This window comes from Gopherus evgoodei, chromosome 22 (genome assembly GCF_007399415.2).
Source record: "Gopherus evgoodei ecotype Sinaloan lineage chromosome 22, rGopEvg1_v1.p, whole genome shotgun sequence".
Taxonomy (NCBI): Eukaryota; Metazoa; Chordata; order Testudines; family Testudinidae; genus Gopherus; species Gopherus evgoodei.
In genome coordinates, this window is record NC_044343.1 from 1,956,698 (window position 1) to 1,977,042 (window position 20,345).

At 40.3% G+C, this 20,345-nt stretch overlaps 1 protein-coding gene across 1 annotated transcript in view; it reads left to right on the top strand.

The window, feature by feature from the left end:
• Window positions 1-17,798, top strand: part of CRTC1 (CREB regulated transcription coactivator 1) — a 57,015-nt gene extending 39,217 nt beyond the window's left edge. The window contains 12 exon segments of the mRNA XM_030540464.1: window positions 36-256; window positions 5,375-5,502; window positions 6,367-6,618; window positions 9,529-9,630; window positions 15,423-15,433; window positions 15,435-15,453; window positions 15,455-15,478; window positions 15,480-15,509; window positions 16,298-16,429; window positions 16,431-16,479; window positions 17,434-17,487; window positions 17,490-17,798. Of these exon segments, the coding sequence (XP_030396324.1) occupies window positions 36-256; window positions 5,375-5,502; window positions 6,367-6,618; window positions 9,529-9,630; window positions 15,423-15,433; window positions 15,435-15,453; window positions 15,455-15,478; window positions 15,480-15,509; window positions 16,298-16,429; window positions 16,431-16,479; window positions 17,434-17,487; window positions 17,490-17,644 (1,177 nt within the window). The 3' untranslated portion in view covers window positions 17,645-17,798.
• Window positions 17,799-20,345: the final 2,547 nt, after the last annotated feature.

Here is a 20,345-nt window from a genome sequence, read left to right on the forward strand (position 1 = left end):
TGACTTTTGTTACTGTATTTTTTTTTTTAATTCAGCATCTTTCCATCAGCTGACCAGGAAAACACTACAACGCTGATTCCAGCTGCACATAACACAGGTGGCTCTCTGCCAGACCTGACAAACATCCATTTCCCTTCTCCTCTTCCAACACCACTAGATCCTGAGGAATCCACATTCCCATCCCTGAGTGGCTCGAATAGCACCGGAAATCTTGCAGCCAACTTGACTCACTTGGGCATCAGCACTGCCAGTCAGGGTAAGAACATAGCCAGAGGGCTAATTTATAAATTCTGTCAGTAAAAAGTTACTTTTTATCCCTCAGCAGTTGTGTAGCATTGGTGAACGTTACTAAACAGCTGCTGTGTTTCATCTCAAAGTTGGCTTCATTGATGGTTGAAATTTCTGTGTATGCAACTCGTATAAATCATTTTGGGATAAAGAAATATAAATCATCATAATTAACTGTGTTTTGCGTATACGTACTGTGATATTCTTCCATCTTTCATTCTTGGCACACATGCATAATTCTGGTTTATTTTGTATGAATCTTTCCAGAGTGAGATGCAATGTCCGCATCTTGGCAGTAACTCAACTCATTTTATGAAGTACCAGCCAGAGTGCACCCACACAGGGAAACCACTGCAGCAAACTTCTTGATTTCTTGTTTCCATTCCTTCTGTCCTCTCTCTTTGTTGTGGTGACTCTCTTGAGAGATTGTATCATTCCTTTACCTGAACCTAATGTGGACTGTTAGGCAACTGAATTAGTATTATATAAGCCCCCTAAAATATGTTCTAGTCAGGATTATTTGTAAGTCTGACTGTCTCCTAGCACAGACTGCATTTTTGAAGAGACCCTAAGTACACCCACCTATGTAAGGCTTTCAGGAATAAACTTACAACCACCTGACCACATTGCCTTAATGTTGTATATCCTACTTGCTCTTTGTGGTGTTGTCGTCTTGGACTGTAAACTCTTCAGGGTAAGGACTCTTTGTGTTTGTACACCTCTTAGCACAAAAGGCCTTGATGCTGGTTGGAGCCTCAGGGCTTGCTGCAATACAAATAATATGTCATTAAAAATCACATTATCAACCATGCTAGAAAAATGTCAGTAGACCAGCACAAATACTGTATTTTCAGGACCAGTAACCTTTTCCAGGCAAATAGCCTGAGCCAGTGATCAGAAAGAAAAAAGAATCAATCTCTGACTTGGGTTGTTTTATTTTATTTAGAAATAACTCATGTTGCCTGAGCAAGTAGGCGCCTTGTATCACTGAAAACACCATTAGCAAAGAAATTGCATTTTATAAAGCACCAGCCCAGAGGGCCACTGAATGAGTGCTGCCAGCCTTCATTTCCTTATACAGGTTGTCTTGGTTATACTGCACTCTTCCTTCACTCTTGTGTAGCTTGCCTCTGTTGCTGTGCCCTGTTACTTTGTATCCACTGTACATCAGGGGCTGCAGAAGAGCCAAAGAAATGGGAAACATAATGGGGGGGAGAGAGACTGAGAACAGAATAAGAGACGAAGGACAGAAGGGAGGAGAAGAAAGAAGGTGGTGCTGGGGCATGTGGCATGGGAGTTGGGATAAACATCCTTCTTATGTGGTAGCCATCAGTGATCAGCACAGAATTTGGCTCTTCAAACTGCTGCAGAGCATGACTGTGCATTGTAGCAGAAAAACCTGTAGAAGAGGAGCCTGATGAGTCAGCCTGCTTAGAACCTTGAAGTTATAGGATCCGAGTACCCCTCGGAACAGGGTTTCTAAATGTTACCACAGAGGCTCTCTTTTTCTTCTGAGGTTGTACTTATTAGGAGGATAGATGTGAGTGGGGTTAATAGTTTGTCTGACCATCAAATAATTACAAGCAACTTTTGTTTGCTAGTCAAATAGAGTTGTGCCATTGTATCTGGCAAGAGAAGGGTATTTCCTTGTGCAAAGCACCCCAGCAAGCTTTTTTTTTAAAAAGTACTTACTGCAGAGCATCCTGAGAAACTAATGATTCTAGTCAGGTGGACACATAAGCAATGACAGTAATTTAAAGAATGTCACAAGAATACCGTTAGAAATATTTTTATTCACTGATGTGCCAAACAGTCCTTTTATTAATTTCATCCCCTTATTTTTAGTTACAGTTGTCCAAATGAAAATATAAAACACACTTTTTTTTTAATCAAGCATTTCCCAGGAGTTGTTTCCTATTGTATATGTTGAGATATGCTTTTCTGAACACTTATACTTCTTCCAAAGTACAAGGGTAAGGGGAGAGAAAGCACCTTTTTGGATTTCGTATTAGAGCTAGTTGAAAATATTTACACAAAACATTTTCATCAGAAGTTGATGATTCATCAAAATCTAAGCATTTTGCGGGGCTGTGTTGATATCAATTAAATTCCACTGGAAACCTCCTGCCAGCTCACCTCCCAGCTCCTCAGCAGCCCAGGCGTCCAGGCTTTTCAGCAGCCCCCCCTAGCTGCTGGCAGGGTGCTGGAAGCCTGAGGATTTGGGGTTCTCACATGTCAAGCAGCCCAGGCTTCCAGGGTCTCGGGTTCCAGGACAGCCCACCAGGCTGACTGCTTAAGGGTTGAGATTCCTGGTAAAACTGGGCAGAGAACAGTAATTCTGTTTCAGGGAGGATTTTGACATTTTTGATGTTTTGATTCAAATTGCTATGAAACCAAATTTCTAAATCCTAATGAAATGGAATTGCCATTCTCTGCCCAGCTCTGTTTCTCATGGCTTTCTTGAAAGTCAGTTTCTCCAGCTGCTTATTTTTGCTGCTCTTCTAAGTTCCCTCCAGCTTGTTAGTAGCTCTCTGATGTTTTTGTGCATCTCAACTAACGTTGTTCAGGAAGCAGACTAGAGCTGTATTGAATGGACTGTCCTGTCCTTGTTCCATAACAGAATACCTAAAATTAAGTTCAGTTGCTTTGGCCTGAAGCTGGAAACTCTGGGTGAAAGGCTTTGGCAATCTCTGTAGTGTTGCTTCTTGCATCAGCCTCCAGTGAGTACAGAGAGCACTTTGTCATAATTAAGAATTGAAATCCCCTTTTGTATTAGCTGCATAGTGTTTCTATGAGTGCTGCCTTTATCCCAGTTTTTCAAGGATGAGCTGAAGCTAATAATAGGCAATACAAGTCAGAGCGAATGCAGAACCTTGATGGATGTTATCTGTTGAGATTGGTTGCTTTTGTGGGGAATTCATATTTAATGGAGTTAAATTTATTGTAATGAAAACTATCTGTGTGTCCTGTTCATCTACACATGTGAACAAATCTGTTACACTTAAAATGAATCTGGTCTTGCTTTGTCCTTGTTCGTTGCCTGCCAGTAAACCATTTATCTCCTTTCAAATGCAGCTGGAATAGGGCTGGTGAATACAGTGGGCAGAATCATTGTTCAGGATTCTGTGACATAAGGAGAATAGGGGGGAGGGGGGGAAATACCTGTTACATTTACTACCCTGTAGTATATAAACTGGGAGGCGGAAAGGGCAGAACTAGAGCACACGACTTGGGGCTTGTCTGCACTTAACACTTCAGCAGCACAGTTGCACCGCTGTAGCGCTTCAGTGTAGACACTACCTTCACCTCTCCGTGAGGTGGTAGCTAGAATTCTTCCATAGATGTAGTGCTGTCTACGCGGGGACTTAGGTCAGCTTAATTAAAACCCCTTAAGAGTGTGGATTTTTCATACCTCCTGGTGGATGTAGTTAAAGTGACCTAATTTTCTAGTGTAAACCAGGCCTGAGTAACTTGTTTCCTTGTCTTTCTGCTCTGTTTGTGCAACTCTGATACACCATCTGGAGCTGTTGGATTGTTCAATCTTGTCACATGAATGAGAGACAGAAGCACCAATCAAACTGTGGCAAAAGTTTTGGTGTCAGATTCTGTGTTGTCCTTGGCTCTCATTGATCCCTCAGTCATGACTACTCACAGAAACATGGGCTTGCTCCTTCACTGCAGAAAGAGTTGGTAAATTACAGCAACTTGGCAGGCTTTCATCATAAGGTTGCTTGCTTTATCTTCAGTCATGAGAGCTTGAGGAATGAGAAAAGTATCTCATTTAGCAACAGCGCTTCTAGGGGGTGGAAGGAGTGTCATCTAGTGGTCAGAGCAGGAGATGGCGGGGTTGGGATTGCCAGTTTCTATTTTCAGTGCTGCCATTTTCTTGCTCACTGATTTCTGGAAAAGTAATTTAATCTCTGTGCATTCAATTTACCCAGCTGTAAAGTGGGCATATGAATATCTATGCCACAGGGATGTTGTGAGGGTTAGTTAACAAAGTGCTTAGAGAGACCCTGATGAAAAGTGCTGATGCCATGCAAACTTTGTAGGGGTAGGAATACCCCTAGTAACTGTTGTAGAGTGTTTTGGGCTGACCATTGAAACCTCTCTTATCTATAAATCTGACCTCTTATCCCAGTAACAAAAGAAAAACTCCCCTACAATGCAACCATTCATCTCTGATTCATCTAACAGGTACTTTCTGCCTAGGTGCTCTGTATGGCTCTCCTCATTGTAATATATCAATGCCTGAGATTGCTTATAGATGTGGGCCCCCTACATGGTTCCCAGAATCTGTGTAAGGCTAAACAAATGTCTGTACAGCACTTGAGATCTGTGAATGAAAGGTGTCACAGCAGGGTAAGAATTAATAAACAGGATTGCCTGCAGCCAAAGGGAGTCCATTTGGCATGGAACAATGGTAGCCACAATGCAGGATCTTGAAAGTGCAGGATATTAGTAGGGGAAATAAGAAGTGGCTCAGGACTATGAGATGAACACAGATAACAGACTTCCCCATCATTCCAGGAAACAAAATTATGGCCCTGCTCGCATTAGTTTTTTATAAAATGACCTGACTTCATTTGCCCCTGGAAGTTTCCAGTGGGTCTCATGGGCTTTGGGATAGGTTAGTGGCCCACAGACTGAAAATCAGAACCACTTTGTTAGAAAGGGATCATCTTGCAGACCCCCTTCCTGCTCCCTGCACCACAAATGGCACTGCCCAGTTCTTAAATGAAGCATCAAGAAAGGCTCCGCATGCCAGTTTGGCGTCCACTGGGCTAACTGAATGGCAGTATCTAGTTCTACATTAACAGGAGTGATCAGCAGAGATGCTTGCAACAATCTCCTCTCCATCGTGGCATTTTCACTCTCAAAATCCATTACAGATATGCTAAGAATTTCAGCCTGATGCTGCATTCAGCATAGAATAGTGGCCCAGCCATATTCAACACTTCACTGTAAAGTTTTGTAAAATTCTCCCATTTAGTCGTCATAATTTTACTTCATATAAACAAATTGTTAAATGTAAATAAGCATCACCACAGTTCCTGCGTAAACTGGTTTCTTCCTTTAATGGCAGGAATGACAACGACGCAAGCCTCCTCCCGGCAGCCAGCTGTCAGTCCCCTCTCACTGAATGCAGACTCCAGACGACCACAGTCCCAGCAGATGTCTCCTACGCTTTCACCTCTGTCACCAATTACTCAGGTAGGAGGCTGCTTGGAGATCTGGAGAAGGAGTACATTTTGTAAGAACAACAAACCTTGTTCCACTTTTTGTAAAGTTTTAGATCATAGCTGTCTGTTTCTAACTTCATTCACATAGGGAAATGTTAGCTGCAAGGTTGATAAACCTGTAGTCACATCATTCATTCCATAATTTTCTCCTTTAGGTATGTTTGTAAAGTTAATGTCATTATGCTCCTTTTTATAAATAAATGCTTTGGGTCTGGGTGTTTTTAAATCAAAGCCAGCAGCCAGATCTGAGCAATTCTACCGAGATAAATTCGTGTATGCTGTCAGACAGTGGAGAAGATAGTTTAAGGAAACAGATTTCACTTTGTCTTCCAAGGCCTTGGAAACACTGAGGAAAACATCTTTCTTTAAAGATAACATCACAAGAATCTCTTGTGTTTCATGCTTCCTTGTGAATCATGTGAGAAACTCCTTTGACTCTTACAATTTTTGACCCTTTGATGCACCTGTAGGCTGACTCTGCCATACCTGGCATGCTCTAGTTTTGTCCTTCAGAGGCTCAGAACAGGGACTTAGTGAATGGGTTTTCCTTGACTGACTGAATTGTCAACTCTCAAATCAAACATTAAACTAGGGTTGCAGACACACTTTTTTTATTTATTTACAACAAATAAAATGTCAAATTAGTCCCTTTAAACCACATCCTTGAAGGTTTAAATGCAAGTTTTTTTTAAAATGCAAGACCTCAGCTAACTTTCCAGATTGCTTATGTGATATATAACGCTTAGCTATATATGAATATTCACTTGGTGTGACATTTTAGGAGTCTGAGTTGAACAGAGCTTTGCATAATACATTTTCCTGTTTTCTCTTTAAGGCTGTGGCTATGGATGCATTGTCTTTGGAACAGCAGCTTCCACCGTATCAGTTTTTTACCCAGACTAGTTCCCAGCAACAGCAACAGACCCAAGTGGCAAGTAGTCTGCCTCAGAATACCCCTTTAATGCAGACTTCTGGCTTACAGCGAGGATCACAGCTTCCCCCCCTCTCAGTCACAGTGCCATCTACCATCCCACAGTCACCCCCAGGCAGCCAGACCCAACCTTCTATGGGCATAGACATCAACTCGGTAAGTTTGGGCAATGACTGAAGATGATATAAGTGGAAACAAATAGCTTTCTTCCAGAGAACATGACCGTGTAGAATTCAACAGCAGTGTTGGCCTGCATTATCAGAGGTCTAACTAGATAGCCCTTGTAGCAGTTCCACATCCAGGCACTGTGTACACTGGATTCAAACAGTTTGGTTCAACCAGTTTTTAACATGTTTTAAACATAATATGGCCAACCCGTATGAACCAGGCCAAACTGTTTAAACTACTGAATGTGATTTCTAAAACACTTGGTAAAATGGGAATGGTGCCATAACTCTGGCTAACCCTGTCTAAATTCAGGCCCACTTGAAATAGTTGAATTAGATTTTTTAAAAATCAGTTTAACGAACTCAAGTTTGAAGCAGTAGAGATGCATCTTCAGATATATAGTTTCAGGGCAGCAAAAAACATAAACAGATGGATAATGAAGATGATGCGCTTATTCTTTGGGTGGATGATATATAAAATAATTTATAAACTGCCAAGTCAGAGGTCAAGATGATATGTCTGTAGGATTTATTAATAAAGGAAGTGGTTGGGGAAAAAATTGTCATTTTAAATGACACATCTGTGAGTTCTGCGTGCCCTATGCCTTTAGAAGGGAGGATGTAGATAAGTATCTGTGTTAGCATTGCAGTTTACAAGGTGTTAGTCACTTCATTGCTGTTTTCCATTAGCTAAGCATGGAGAGACTAAATTAAAAGTACCATTTTATAAACATCTCTGTCTGTAAAAAGTGAGAAGCATCTTTTGAAATTTGGCTAGTTTTAAGTTCTGAAAGACCAGACATTTCTATACAATTGGAAAGACCAGAATTTCATAAAACTGAAAAATATTTATCCATATTAACTATGTTCAGGTGTCTACCAAAATGGAGTTTTAATTTTCAGACAGCAGCATTTGCATTTTAGTGCTCATGTACTGCTACCTTCCCAGCCATCATATGTACTTATTTTGACCCAGGTGAATCTGGTATCCACAAGTTGAGTGCTACACAGTCCAGATAAGACATTTAACTGAAGTTTGATAAAAGTCGTGCTAATCAGCATTTTCCACCCAAGATACGGAAAACCACAGATACTGTTTTTTAAAGCACAGCAGTTTGTTCAAGAGGAATTTTTTTGGCTAACATTATTTCTTGGAGAGTTTGTTATAGTTGCTTTCAAGTCTCTCTAAAGAACGGAGTATACACATCTATATGTATGGTGGTTGAACGGCAGAGTTAAACCAAGAAGGCAAATTTTTTCTATTACAAGCTGGAATCCAGAATTCAGAAGGTGGTTCAATATAATAGGCCATCCCTGAGATGATGTCCCATTGCTAGGAAGAGATACTTGGCACATTCTCTGCTGGTTCTGCTCCGAAGGCCAGCGAATTGCTCCCTCTGATTTCATTGGAACATCTTCTCTTCCTGGCAGTGGGGCAATACTAGCGACTGTTTAGATAACAAGAAGAGCCATTTCACTATGGAGGGCTAAAACGTGATTGTGGGTTTCAATCTGGGAATCAGGTTTAAACCAGGTTGTGCTGGTGAAGATGTGGCTTCTATACTAGGATTGTGAGGGAGTAGGAGAAGATAAAGGTGAAAGAGAAATCAGTAGTTTGAAGGGATATTGGTTTTGACATGCCAGCCACTCAAAACAACATGTCTGAATGTTTTCATTCTAATGTTTATGCAATAACTAATACAGATATTCGGATTTTCCTTCTCTGCTTTTCACATTGCTTTTCTCATCCTAAACTTCTCTAAGCCCTTAACATTCAGAATATTAGGTTTCTCTTTAGAACTTGAAATTGTATACAAGTACGCTACATTTTAAACATGGGTAAAAAAGTATTCTAAGCTACAGTGCAGCTTCATTGAAAGGTTTTCCATTAATCCTCATAGCCCCAGTGAAGTCCAGCCTGCAGGATCTCAATATAACACCTGAATTCTATGGATCTTAAAAAACAAACAAAAAAACCTTTGTCAGGAAGGTTTACTAACCTTGAGTTATTCTTTGTGCATTTTAAACAGTGTTAGAAAGTGTTATCAATACACCACTCCTCACTCTATAAAACTGTCTGATTAAATTACTCCTTGCTCAGTGATATTGAGTTCTTCCTCATAATAATCTTGGCTCCCAAAGACAGCATTATAGAAAGAGCTGTGTTTATTATTTCAACAGGTGCTCGGTGTCTGTTTTGAGTTTGAGTGATTCCCTTACCTTAATCCAGGGTACATTATGTGACAGTGAAAAGGTAATTCTGTGAACATCTTATCTCACTAAGGCTAAAAACCATATGGGCATAGCTAGCATTAGCCTACAGACAGTGTATATATCAGATGGTGTCTAGTTCATGCGGTGGGAAAGTATGTAGTTATGAAAAGGGTTTGTCTTTGCAATTATACACTTTAACCTAATTAATATACCAAGACTAATTCCTAAGAGTAGGAAGAAGAATATTCATACCACTTTTCTAAGGGCCATAGGCATCAAATTAAGAAAGGGGAGGGGGTGGCAGTTGAGTTTGAAGGTGTCAATGTCAGTATTTTCAAATTATTCCCAGATTGGGAGGCCTCTTTCCACACGTGTCTCTTTTACGTGTTGGCTGACCGTTTTTTAAACTGAAAACAAAACATAAACCAGAAATACTTCAGTTTTCCTTGAATAAGAGCAGGTCCCTGTTTTTAGGTGTGCATAGCTAGACACCAGACCAAGCCGTGTTGGTATCTTGACCTTTTTCATGATGTTTGGGGCATTATTCACAGTCATAGCATACTTGCTGATCTCCGGGAGTTCTTGAAGATGGTCTCACCTGGCTTCCCCAGCTCTATACCAATAAGTATATAATTTTTCAACCTTTCATCAATCCCATGGTCTTTAATTCTGTGTTGTTCTGTAGGCTTCACTCCAGCAGTACCGCAGTAATGCTGGATCCCCAGCCAACCAGTCTCCCACCTCTCCTGTCTCCAATCAAGGCTTCTCTCCTGGCAGCTCCCCTCAAGTAAGGGACTCTGTGCTTCCACAGGCCTTGCTTCTTGTGTTTGTTTTTTAGTTGAGTCTTTCCATTACTGACCCATGGTTGTCTCACTGTAACTTTATGTGCTTCATGCATCACTGATGTCTCATCATGTTTGCAGCTTCATTCAGATACAGAGTTTTCCAAAAGTTGGTGAATTCAAACTTTAATAGAAACTACTGTTAAACTTTTTTACACTCGATTACTCCTTCATGAGAGCTCCACAGAAAATGAATCCAGAAAGATCCCTTTCAATAAAGGGAATGATGCCTTATAGGAAGTGTGAGTCTATAGCAGTGTTTGTTGGAGTGGCTGGAAGGGCATGGGGATGTGAAAGGAAGTGAGGGGAAGGGGAGGTCTGTCCAGGTGATTTGTGCACCTCTGAATACAGCTCACATCCTCAGGGGCAATTAAAGCAGGAAACAATGGACACTTCTAAAGAAACCTCTGTAGAAAGTGAACTCTTGAAAAGGTAGCAACTCCAGTTCATGACTTGAAAGAAACAGGTTAGAAAAACATTAAATATTAATCTTGCAGTGTGGCTATCTTCCCTGTCTGTGTAAATATTAATTTATATGTGCAGGAGTCCCACAAATCATTGTGCCCGTATTTAAACAGAGCAAAGGGAATTTAATCCACCAGCTGCAGGGCAACTAAAGAAATCATGAACCAGTTTTTAGGGGGAACTGCTAATCAGGCAGTACTGGGATGGTTTAGAATCTCCTATTAATGCTGCTGAAATAGGTGAAAGTTGTTGCCCTTTCCTACATCCCAGAAATGGTGATGGGATGCAGGAGGGAGCGCTCATTGAACACCATGAGAGAGTCTGAAATTGTATTTCCTGTTTTCTGGTACTTTTAATTTTGAAAGGATATTTATAAGGAGAAGCATAATTAAAATAAATAAATTTATTTCTCAAAGTTGGAGATTCATCTCTCCTGGCCATTAGCCAGAGACTTGAATCAGTGGTTTCAGTCACAACGTAGTGAACTCAGTAACAGATTTGAGAGTTAGGGCTGTCAGTCTGACTTGTTAACCTTCCCTTCCCTTCCACTGTAACTGATTCTTCTACCTGCCTCTTCTAGCCCTGCTTTGTCCTTTTATGGCCCAGAGTAGGCAAGAAAATGTAATGCTGCTACCAGACACTATTACTAATTCTCAGCCCTGAAACCCCCAGATGTAGGCTTCTACTGATAGTCCATTGGCTGGTCAGTAACTCCTCCCTGCCGGCCTGTGTCCTCAGGCCAGTTACTTTATTATCATGGGGCAGTCTAAAATGGTGGAATGCAGTTGAAAGCAGTTTTCCCTTTTGGTCTTCCCTCTGTATTTAAACCGAGTCACTATGATGTGCTTAACAGACATGTGGTTCCTCCTCTAGCAGATATGTGGAAGGAGATGAAGTTTAATTACATTGCCTGTTTACTATATGGCCTCTTAAAAAAATTCATTTTATATTTGGTATATTGACAAAGGGATACATGTCAGACCAATTTACAAGGAACAATTAATTAATGTTAGGGCTTAGTTTCCAAACTAGCAGAACTTGGTTTGAAGTACTGTACTTCTAAATAGGGTGCTGAGATACAGTTTGCCGTCTAACAAAAGCCAAATGGGAAAGATTGGAAAATAATTCTTGATACCTTGTTAAATTAAAAAACCTATTCTCCTTCCCACATCTGTAAGCCAACAGGTGGGGGTGGGGGTGACATAAACTAGCTATATATTTTAAGGATGGAGAGAAGTGATAGAAAAGGGTATTCCTAGGAGGAAAAGGAAGATGTAGGCTGACTGGTTGGGGTTGGTAGGGAGAACTTGTTAATAGTGAGGTCTGTTAGATTCCAGCATAAATAGTTTCTCAAGGGAAGAGGTGGAACCCTTATCAGTTGAGACGTTTTAAAAAATAGGCTGGTCAAGAAACTGGAAGATGTAGTGTAGGGGAACAATCTGGCTCTTATTGAGGATGGAGGGGTGGGGTAGTGTGGCTCTGTGAGCCTCTGCCATCTCTAACTTCTGGGTTTTTAATTAATTTTAGGTAAATCCCTATTTTTAGTAACAGGAGAACCAGCTCTCTATATGTAAACTTTTAGGATATAACTTGTTTAATCACGTCTAGTTCATGCAACAGGAATTATCCTCAACTTCCCGCCCCAAATCTATTTGCTATTCACTTGAGTTCCAAATGCTCATTTCTGATCTGTAAGGGACTTTCCATTAAACATGAATGAAAAGCTCTGCTTGTGGTTTCAGCTTGTTTGCATGGCTCTTCATTAACACTGGCTTGTTTATTACTACTTGATTTTTTCCCCTGACATCGTTGTCTCAGTTAGATATAAGTTGCTTTTTTAGTAGAACAGCTAAATACTTGGAAAATATGGTATGTATTTAGTAGACAATGATTTAAGCTAGGTTTCTTGCAGTCACCACGTCATTAACCAAGGAAGATGTACTGTGACAAAACAGACCTTGTGTAGTATTCTGTAGGAGATGGGTTAACAAGATGTATATCAGACCAGTTGATAAATTATTTTTTGGACCCTGAAGTGTTGAAGTAATGAACTTTCTGATTGATTTTCCTTAGGGAGCTTTACTGCTAATAAAATTATTAAATAGTGCATTTAGGAGTCTCAAGAAAAAATTAATGTAGCTTGAGTTTCTGTGATTTGTTCAGGGTGCCTCATGAGGAACAGGGGCTAACGCATGAGAATTTTTGTCCATTCATTGCTTTTCATGTTCTACTTCAGGCTTCTTCCAGGACAGGAGTCATGATAACCATACTTTGGCAAGGACTTTTTCTTCTTTCTTTCTCCTCTCTTTCTTCCTTTTTGCTGTATCTTTGAAAAGTTTGCATAAAAATGGCAGAAGTTAAAGGAGAAGTGTCTTGGGTAGGTTCTGTCTGGGGCTGTCGCATGTCAGCTGCATTTCTAATGACCGTTCCAGATTGGCGTTAGTTGTTCATATTGAGGATATGAGGAGGCACTGTTGAAGTTAGGGTTTGTATTGGGAGCAGGGCAGTCATGTCTCATAAATGAACAACGAGAATCAACAAGGTACTGACAAAGAAGCTCCTTTTTTAACATGCAGGATATAATTCTGGCTAAAACATCTTGTTATAGTACTTAGGAGGAAAAAGTGCATTTATTTTCACTTTTGGATCCAATGAATTATAACTTAGTTAAGAATTCATGAGAAAGTGTTTGAATCATCCCTTTCAAATGTAAAACAATAAGAGTGGGAATATTCTGTGAAGGAAGTCTTGGTTTTGCTGTAAAATCCTGTTCTTTCCTCTTGAATCAGTGTGAAGGAAAAGATTCCTCGCTTCATTTAATAGCCAAGCCCTTTCTGAGAGTGACTGGAGGACCGTGATCTTTCCTGCCAGACAGGATTTACCGAGCATCACGGCTATTTTCTGACGTTACACATCAGAGTTCGGAACATAGAACCTTTGGGCATATATTCAGTGCAGCTGGCAGTGAGTCCTGCAACCTGGGTAGACAGACTCCCGCTGGCAGAGTGAGAATAGCAGTGTGGAGGTTATGGCTTGGGCCTTCAAGCCCACCCGACCCTCTAAGCTTGAGAGCCCAAGCCACAACATCCAAACTGCTGTTTTTTGTTCACTAGTCTGAGCCCTGCTAGTGCTGGTCTGTCTACCTGGCTGGGAGGCTTGCTTCTAGCTGCCTGGAGCAACGCTTTAAGGATGGCTTGCAAGTATCCACCATGTTCCTGCATTGTGCAGGATTCATACAGAATGCTCGCTTCTCGGGAGTTCAACAGTTTTCTATTATCTGAGTGCACTCAAACTATGCCCTCTACCCTCCCACACACAATGGAACGGAGGTTCTCAGTATTATTAAGAACAGGCCTGGTGCATATAGGATCTGTTTAGCAAATGGACTGAATATCTGCACCATGTTGAAACCCTACTGAGCTTTCCTCAAGGCTTTTAGTAATCAGACTATGAATCCACTGATGCTACCATAGCTCAAGAGTCTCCCTACCAGCATAATGACACTGGAAGATTCTGCCTCAAGGTAGAAAGTTCCTTTTTTTTTGCTTCGAAAAGGCATTGTCATCATGTTTTGTTTCATGATGGCTCCTTTTTACAAAAGTCTGTTGGAAGGCTTGCTGATAAAAACAACCATCTCTTCTCCTCTTCATGCTGATTGAAATATTTTATATATATGCATGCACAAACACAAATTATCGGTGCCATTCAGAAAACTGTTTGTTCTGAGATTTTACTATTAGTTATCTTAACTGTTGTCTGCTAAATTGATTTTACGTTCACTGTTGTGGACTTCATCTTGTGCTTTTGAGTATTTTTGCAACTTTGCCATGTTAGTGTCCTTAGTTGTATTAGTTGGTGTAACTGTATAGTTGCTAATTAGGTTTTTGCTTAAATTTATCATTCAACTTTCTGTGGGGAAAAATGATTTGTCTCTTAGCCTTGTGGTTAAATTTCATGAAATTAAAACTGCTTGAAAATACTATGCAAGACATTTAAAATACAAAAACAAATACATCTCTAAACATAGAGAAAACTTAAGTAAGTTCTCTGTAAGTACACTAGTTGTGTTGGATATTGCAGATTCTAGTTGAAAATCTACTAAGTTAGATAGAATTTAAAGAAAGAGTTATATTTTGTGATTTCTATTATAGCCAGTAGCCTTTTGAGTAAATAGAAGTTGGAAGTTGGATGGTGTTTAAAAATAAAATAACACAACTCAAAGCTATTGGTCACCTTCAGAATGACGGATAAATGGACATTTCAGTAAAAGGAAAAGAAGGAAATTAGCATGGTTATAGAATTCCTTCTGCAATTTACCTTCTCTTGGTACTGCTGAAAGCACGTTTCATACCCAGGCATTTTAATAAATAACCTTCTACTATCTGCTCTTGATGCAAAAGACTTGATACGTAAATTGAGATTCACTGTGGCACCTATTGTTTTAGTTAAACTGCTCATTTTGTAAATACTTGGTGAGGGAGATGGGTAACCAGCCATCATAGGCTATTGATGACAGAAGTACTTACTGCATTATCATAGAATCGAAAGGGACCTTGAGAGGTCATCCAGTCCTCTGTACTCATGGTTGAATTAAGTATTATCTAGACCGTTCCTGATAGCTGTTTGTCCAACTTGCTCTTAAAAATCTCCAGTGATGGAGATTCCACAAACCTCCTGAGCTCATTTTTGTTCCAATGTTTAACCACCCTGACAGTGAGGAAGTTTTTCCTAATGTCCAACCTAAACTCCCTTGCTGCAATTTAAGCCCATTGCTTCTTGTCCTATCCTCAGAGGATATCGAGAACAATTTACGGCCCCTCCTCCTTCTAACAACTGAAAACTGTTATCATGTTATCTTTCAGTTGCAATGCACACTGTGCTGCCTTAGCTGTTTTTGTGGTTTTATTCTTTTTATGGAAAAAAATGTTTGTCTTCTGTGCAAAAATTGCAGTGGGTTTTTTATTATAGTATATTTGCATAACTTCTGTTATAAAGCAGAAGTTATGTATGTCCCGTATGGGAGGAAGCTTATGGTTTCCTAGAGCCTATATTTCTTGTGCTTTAATGAAAAGTGTTATACAGGAGGACTCTTGTGTTTGAAGAGAAAATCAATCTTTTATTTTGTTCTTTATTAGTTTTCCTTAATAAATAAATAATAGTATTCTGACCAATTTGATACCGTTCAGTTGGAAGAGTTCAGTCACTCACACACCTTGGGTACGCTAACTGTTTGTGTGACTTTCACAACATAAGGACTCTGTTTTGTTTTCAGCATTCTTCCATCTGGGAGTGTATTTGGTGACCTCCTATTATGATCAGCAGATGACAGGCTAGGCAGGCTAATGCCCTATCCCATCATGTGAGCAAATTCATCTCGGATTTTGACTATATTTTGGCCATTCTGAGATAAAATAATACATAGAATTCAATTTAGGCTATTCTAAAGATCACATTTCTCTCCATATCTTATTACTTTTGTTTTAGTTTGTAATTGCACTGTATTTCATTTTATTTGCTGTTCCCCTTAAGCATATAGCAGGTGGCTTTTAAAGGGACTCTGCCAAGACTATTAGATTTAAACAAAAACCTTCCTGACCAGTGATCCCATTGGAAGATCTCACTTTGTGGGTGGCAACAAATACATATATCTGTAATTGCAACCAAGATGTGTGGGATCCCAAATTTAACAAGCAGACCTCCATGTCTTTATCAGACCAGCCACCCACTATAATCCCTACTTTAGCTGTTAATGTTCCAGTGTAGTTGAGAAAGTGAAATGGCTTCAGAATGGGATTGCACTTGAGGCAGGCAATAGTTGGCTTTAATAGCATCAATCATATTGCTTTAATTTTTGTTGCTATTTTTTCATTATTTTTTAAGTATTGTTTTCTTTATTTATTTCAAAAAGTTGACTGCCTGGTAGGAATTGTCAGCAGCAATTGATTTGGCACAACAGCTGAATTTGGCAGTAAACTATTCTGCAAAGTTAGGTGGAAAATAGACATGTTCTGGTCTACAAAAACTAAAGATGAATTTGTTTGCCTGCCCTTATGAAATGTTCTCTCCCAAAACTAGAGGTTTGTAAATTGCTTCATGGTATTTCCTGGTGGCTGGAAGTAACTATTCCTTTGTGCCCTTGGTCTTCAGCTTGAACAGGTTAATATGATAGAAAACGCCATTAGTTCCAACAGCCTATACAGCCCCTGCTCCACCCTTAACTACTTCCCAGCAGCCATGATGGGACTTACTGGGAGCCATGGCAACTTGCAGGACTCTCAACCAGCTGAACTACTCCAGCCATGGAAACATCCCCAACATCATCCTGACAGGTAAGGCACTTGCTGACCTAACCAAACAGGGACAAGTAAAACTTTCCTTCAGGGAACTGGGTCATTTTCACTGTGTACTGTTCTTGGTGAGTGGAGCCTGGGAAGGCTGTGTTCTAGACTATACAAATATTTGTGCATTTTGTGCTGGTGAAAGGTGCCAGAACGGACATCCTTCAGTTAGTCACAGCGTAGACTGTACTTGCAGTGACAGTGTTAGCTACTTCACCCCAACCTTCTAGGACCATCTGTCATGGTGTGAGAAGAATTCAGCCTTCATGGCCCATTTTATCTTCAGCTTTTCTGCTGAGACTTGGCAACAAGAGAGACCCTAGTGCCAAACGTGTTAATTGAGGTGGATATGAAGCACTGGAAAGTGAAGTGATTTCCCCCAGGGTCACTAAACAAGTCAGTAGCTTAGTCCAAATTTCATTTTAGGATCCTTCTGGTGTCTTGTCCTTGGCATCATGTATATTAAGTTATGGAGAGAGCTTGGTTCTTTTTGAACCTTTGGGAGGGGAGGAGTGAAAGGTGGCTTTGGTCTCACTGCACTCCTCATTTGGAAGTTAAGACCATTTTACTCCTAAAGGTGCCTCTGCAAAGCTTTCTACATTTATTTTTTAATCATCAAGTGTTGGTGTGATAGTCATGTGACTGTGTGGTCTGTCCCTTTCAGTTCCATTCCCACAGGCCTTTGCTTGAGTTATGCTTTGTATTAGACTGCCCATGATGAGTAGAGCCCTTTAATTTAGGCTTTGTGATGCATTTGACAAACCTGCAATGCAGGTTAGGATCTTTTTTTCTTTTTCAAATATATTCTTGCTGATCCAGTAAACTCCCTCTGATCAGTGTGCAGCTGTTTCATCACTTTATCGTAGCCAGAAGATTGTGCAAGAAGTGGGTGTTTTGGTAAATGAGCAGCAATCTCAGGCCTATCTCCCCTCCTCTTCACTCTAGTGACAGGAGAATCTCCTCCCAGCTTATCAAAGGAACTGACCAGCTCTTTGGCAGGGTCGGAGATGTCAGCTTTGATTCGGATTCCCAATTCCCCTCTGGATGAACTCAAATTGACCCTTTAACCTTGGATGGACTGCACATGCTTAATGACCCAGATATGGTCCTCACCGATCCTGCCACAGAGGACACTTTCAGGATGGACCGGCTGTAGACTGAGGACACCATGAGCCTGGGAATAAAATTAGTTCCTGGAGCCCAGCTGAACTGAAGAGTCCAATGGGTCAGTCATGTCAGATTAAAGAGTTACCGAGAGCAGTAGCTCTGTCATGTACAACATGTACAATGAGTAAAGCTTGTTGTTCTAAGCTTGCAGTGCTGCAGACCCCCATTCCCTTTTGCGCCATATTTTATCCCTTATCTACTCATTGCCATTAAATGAGTAAGGAGTTTGCATCAGCCTTCTCCCCTCCCAACCCCCACCAGCGAAGTCCCAGCGTAAGGTTCTCAATTTATCCTTTGCACTAGAAGGGGGTGTTTCTGGGCAGGTGATGAAGGTTCAGAGTCAAGGGTAAAGAGATTCTCTTTGTAAAATACCACATCATTAGCATTTGATCATTGGCTGTTTCTGTAACTGATCAACAGCCATCTCCTTGTGAGACTGAGAGGGGAAGCTCAGACTACTGGCCTCTCACTAACTCTAAAGCAAAATACCTGTATGGCCACCCTCTGGGAAAAGGGGGAGGCTGCTAATTTTGACTCTCCCAGACTACTTTGTGACAGTTGCTTTGTAGAGTAAAATGCTTCTCCCTTGATTGATATGCCATATTTGTTTTCAGGTTTGTTCCTTGACTGTTGTCCAGCACCCACTTGCCTGTTCGTATGCCCTGAGCAAACTCGTGTACTTGGCAAAGCAGGAAAGCGGCCTGGCAGCCCAGTGGGCTCTCGGTAGCCGGTTATCCAAAAAAGCAACTGTAAACACTATTTCCAGAGCCTTTTTCTTGTTTAAAATTTCTGAGCACACAAAAAAGTACTATATTCATTACCTGGTGAGTGTGAAGGAGTGAGTGGAGCATCTGAAGCCACTAAAAGTATATTGGTGCCTAAGTTGCAGAAAATTTTATTTTTAAATTCTACTCTTGTGTGAAATTCATATAGGCAACAGGAAGGGGCTGTTGTGTAGCAATACCTAGCCCAAGTCAGGGTGGCTATTTTTATGATTTTTTTTATTCTTGTTCGTTGCCTATTGAATATTCTGTTACTGTTATTATGCATTTTTTATTTAAGTATTTGGATATTAGAAAAGTAGATAAACTACATAAGGCCAATTGAAGCATGCTGCATAATACTTATACAGTACATTTTGTGATTTTTATTCCAGAAATATATAATATATATAATATTTTAACTAACTGGAATTTGAAGCCAGATGCTGACCAGAAGTAAGCAAAACCCAGGGCAAGTCTGTCAAGTGTTTGCCATTTATATATTCACATTACAGTAACAGGGTTACTGGCCTACTGTGCGGGGGAAGATGATGTAGATGTGATGGATCTTGATTTTACTAAAGTTTCTTGACAGATTCCAACATGATGTTCTCTAAGCAAATTAGTGAAACGTGGCCTAGATGAAGTTACTGAAAGGTGGGTGCACAACTGGTTGAAAAACCATAATCAAAGCATAGTTATCACCAGTCCACTGTCAAACTGGAAGGGCCATATCTAGTGGGGTCTGAGAGAGTCATTCCTGGGTCTGCTACTATTCAATATTTCATTAATGGTTTGATAATGGAGTGGAAAGTATGCTTATATAATTTGTGGGTGACACCAAGATGGGAGGGATTACAAGCACTTTGAGGGACAGGATTAGAATTCAAAATGATCTTGACAAATTAGAGAATTGATCTGAAATCAACAAGATTAAATTCAGTAAAGAGAAATGCAAAGTATTACACTTAGAAAGGAAAAAATCAATTGCACAACTGATTGCACAAAATGGGGAATCACTGGCTAGGCGGTAGCACTGCTGAAAAGGATCTGGGGGGTTATAGTGGATCACAAATTGAGTATGAGTTACAGTGTGATGCAGGTGTGGGAAAAAAACGCTAATATCCTGGGGTTTATTAACTGGAGTGTCATATATAAGACATGAGAGGTAATTGTCACACTTTACTTGCACTGGTGAGGTCTCAGCTGAGTACTGTGTTCTATTCTGGGTGCCACACTTTAGAAGGATGTAGCTAAATTGGAGAGTCCAAGGAGGACAAAAAGTATAAGGTTTAGAAAATCTGACCTGTGAGGAAAGGGTAAAAAACTGGGCATGTTCAGTCTTGGAAAAGATGCCTCGGGAGACCTGATAGTCTTCAAATATGTTAAGGGATGATCAGTTGTTCTCCATGTCCTCTGCAGGTAGGACAAGAAATAATGGGCTTAATCTTCAGCAAGGGAGATTTAGGTTAGATAGTAGAAAAAACTTTCTAGCTATGAGCTCTGGAACAGGCTTCCAAGGGAGGTTGTGGAATCCCCATCATTGGAGATTTTTAGGAACAGGTTGGACAAACACCTGTCAGGGATGTTCTAGGTTTACTTGGTCCTGTCTCAGCGCAGGGGGCTGGACTTAAAGACTTCTCAAAGTCTCTTCCAGCTCTACATTTCTATGAGTTTGTGATATTCCTTCTTATAACCCTGGGAAAAATCACTTGCTAATAGTGAAATGTACTGTATCCTAGCATGCTGAGGCTCTTACATTCATAATAGACTACTTTTGTTAGTCACAGCTGATATTCTTTGGTACAGCATAACAGAATGGTGAATAATTTAAAAGAGCAACCCATCCATTGAGTCTAAAATGGTGGTTTCACTTAAATGTAATGGCTGAAATTGACATACAATGATGAGTCCTAGATTCCTTACACT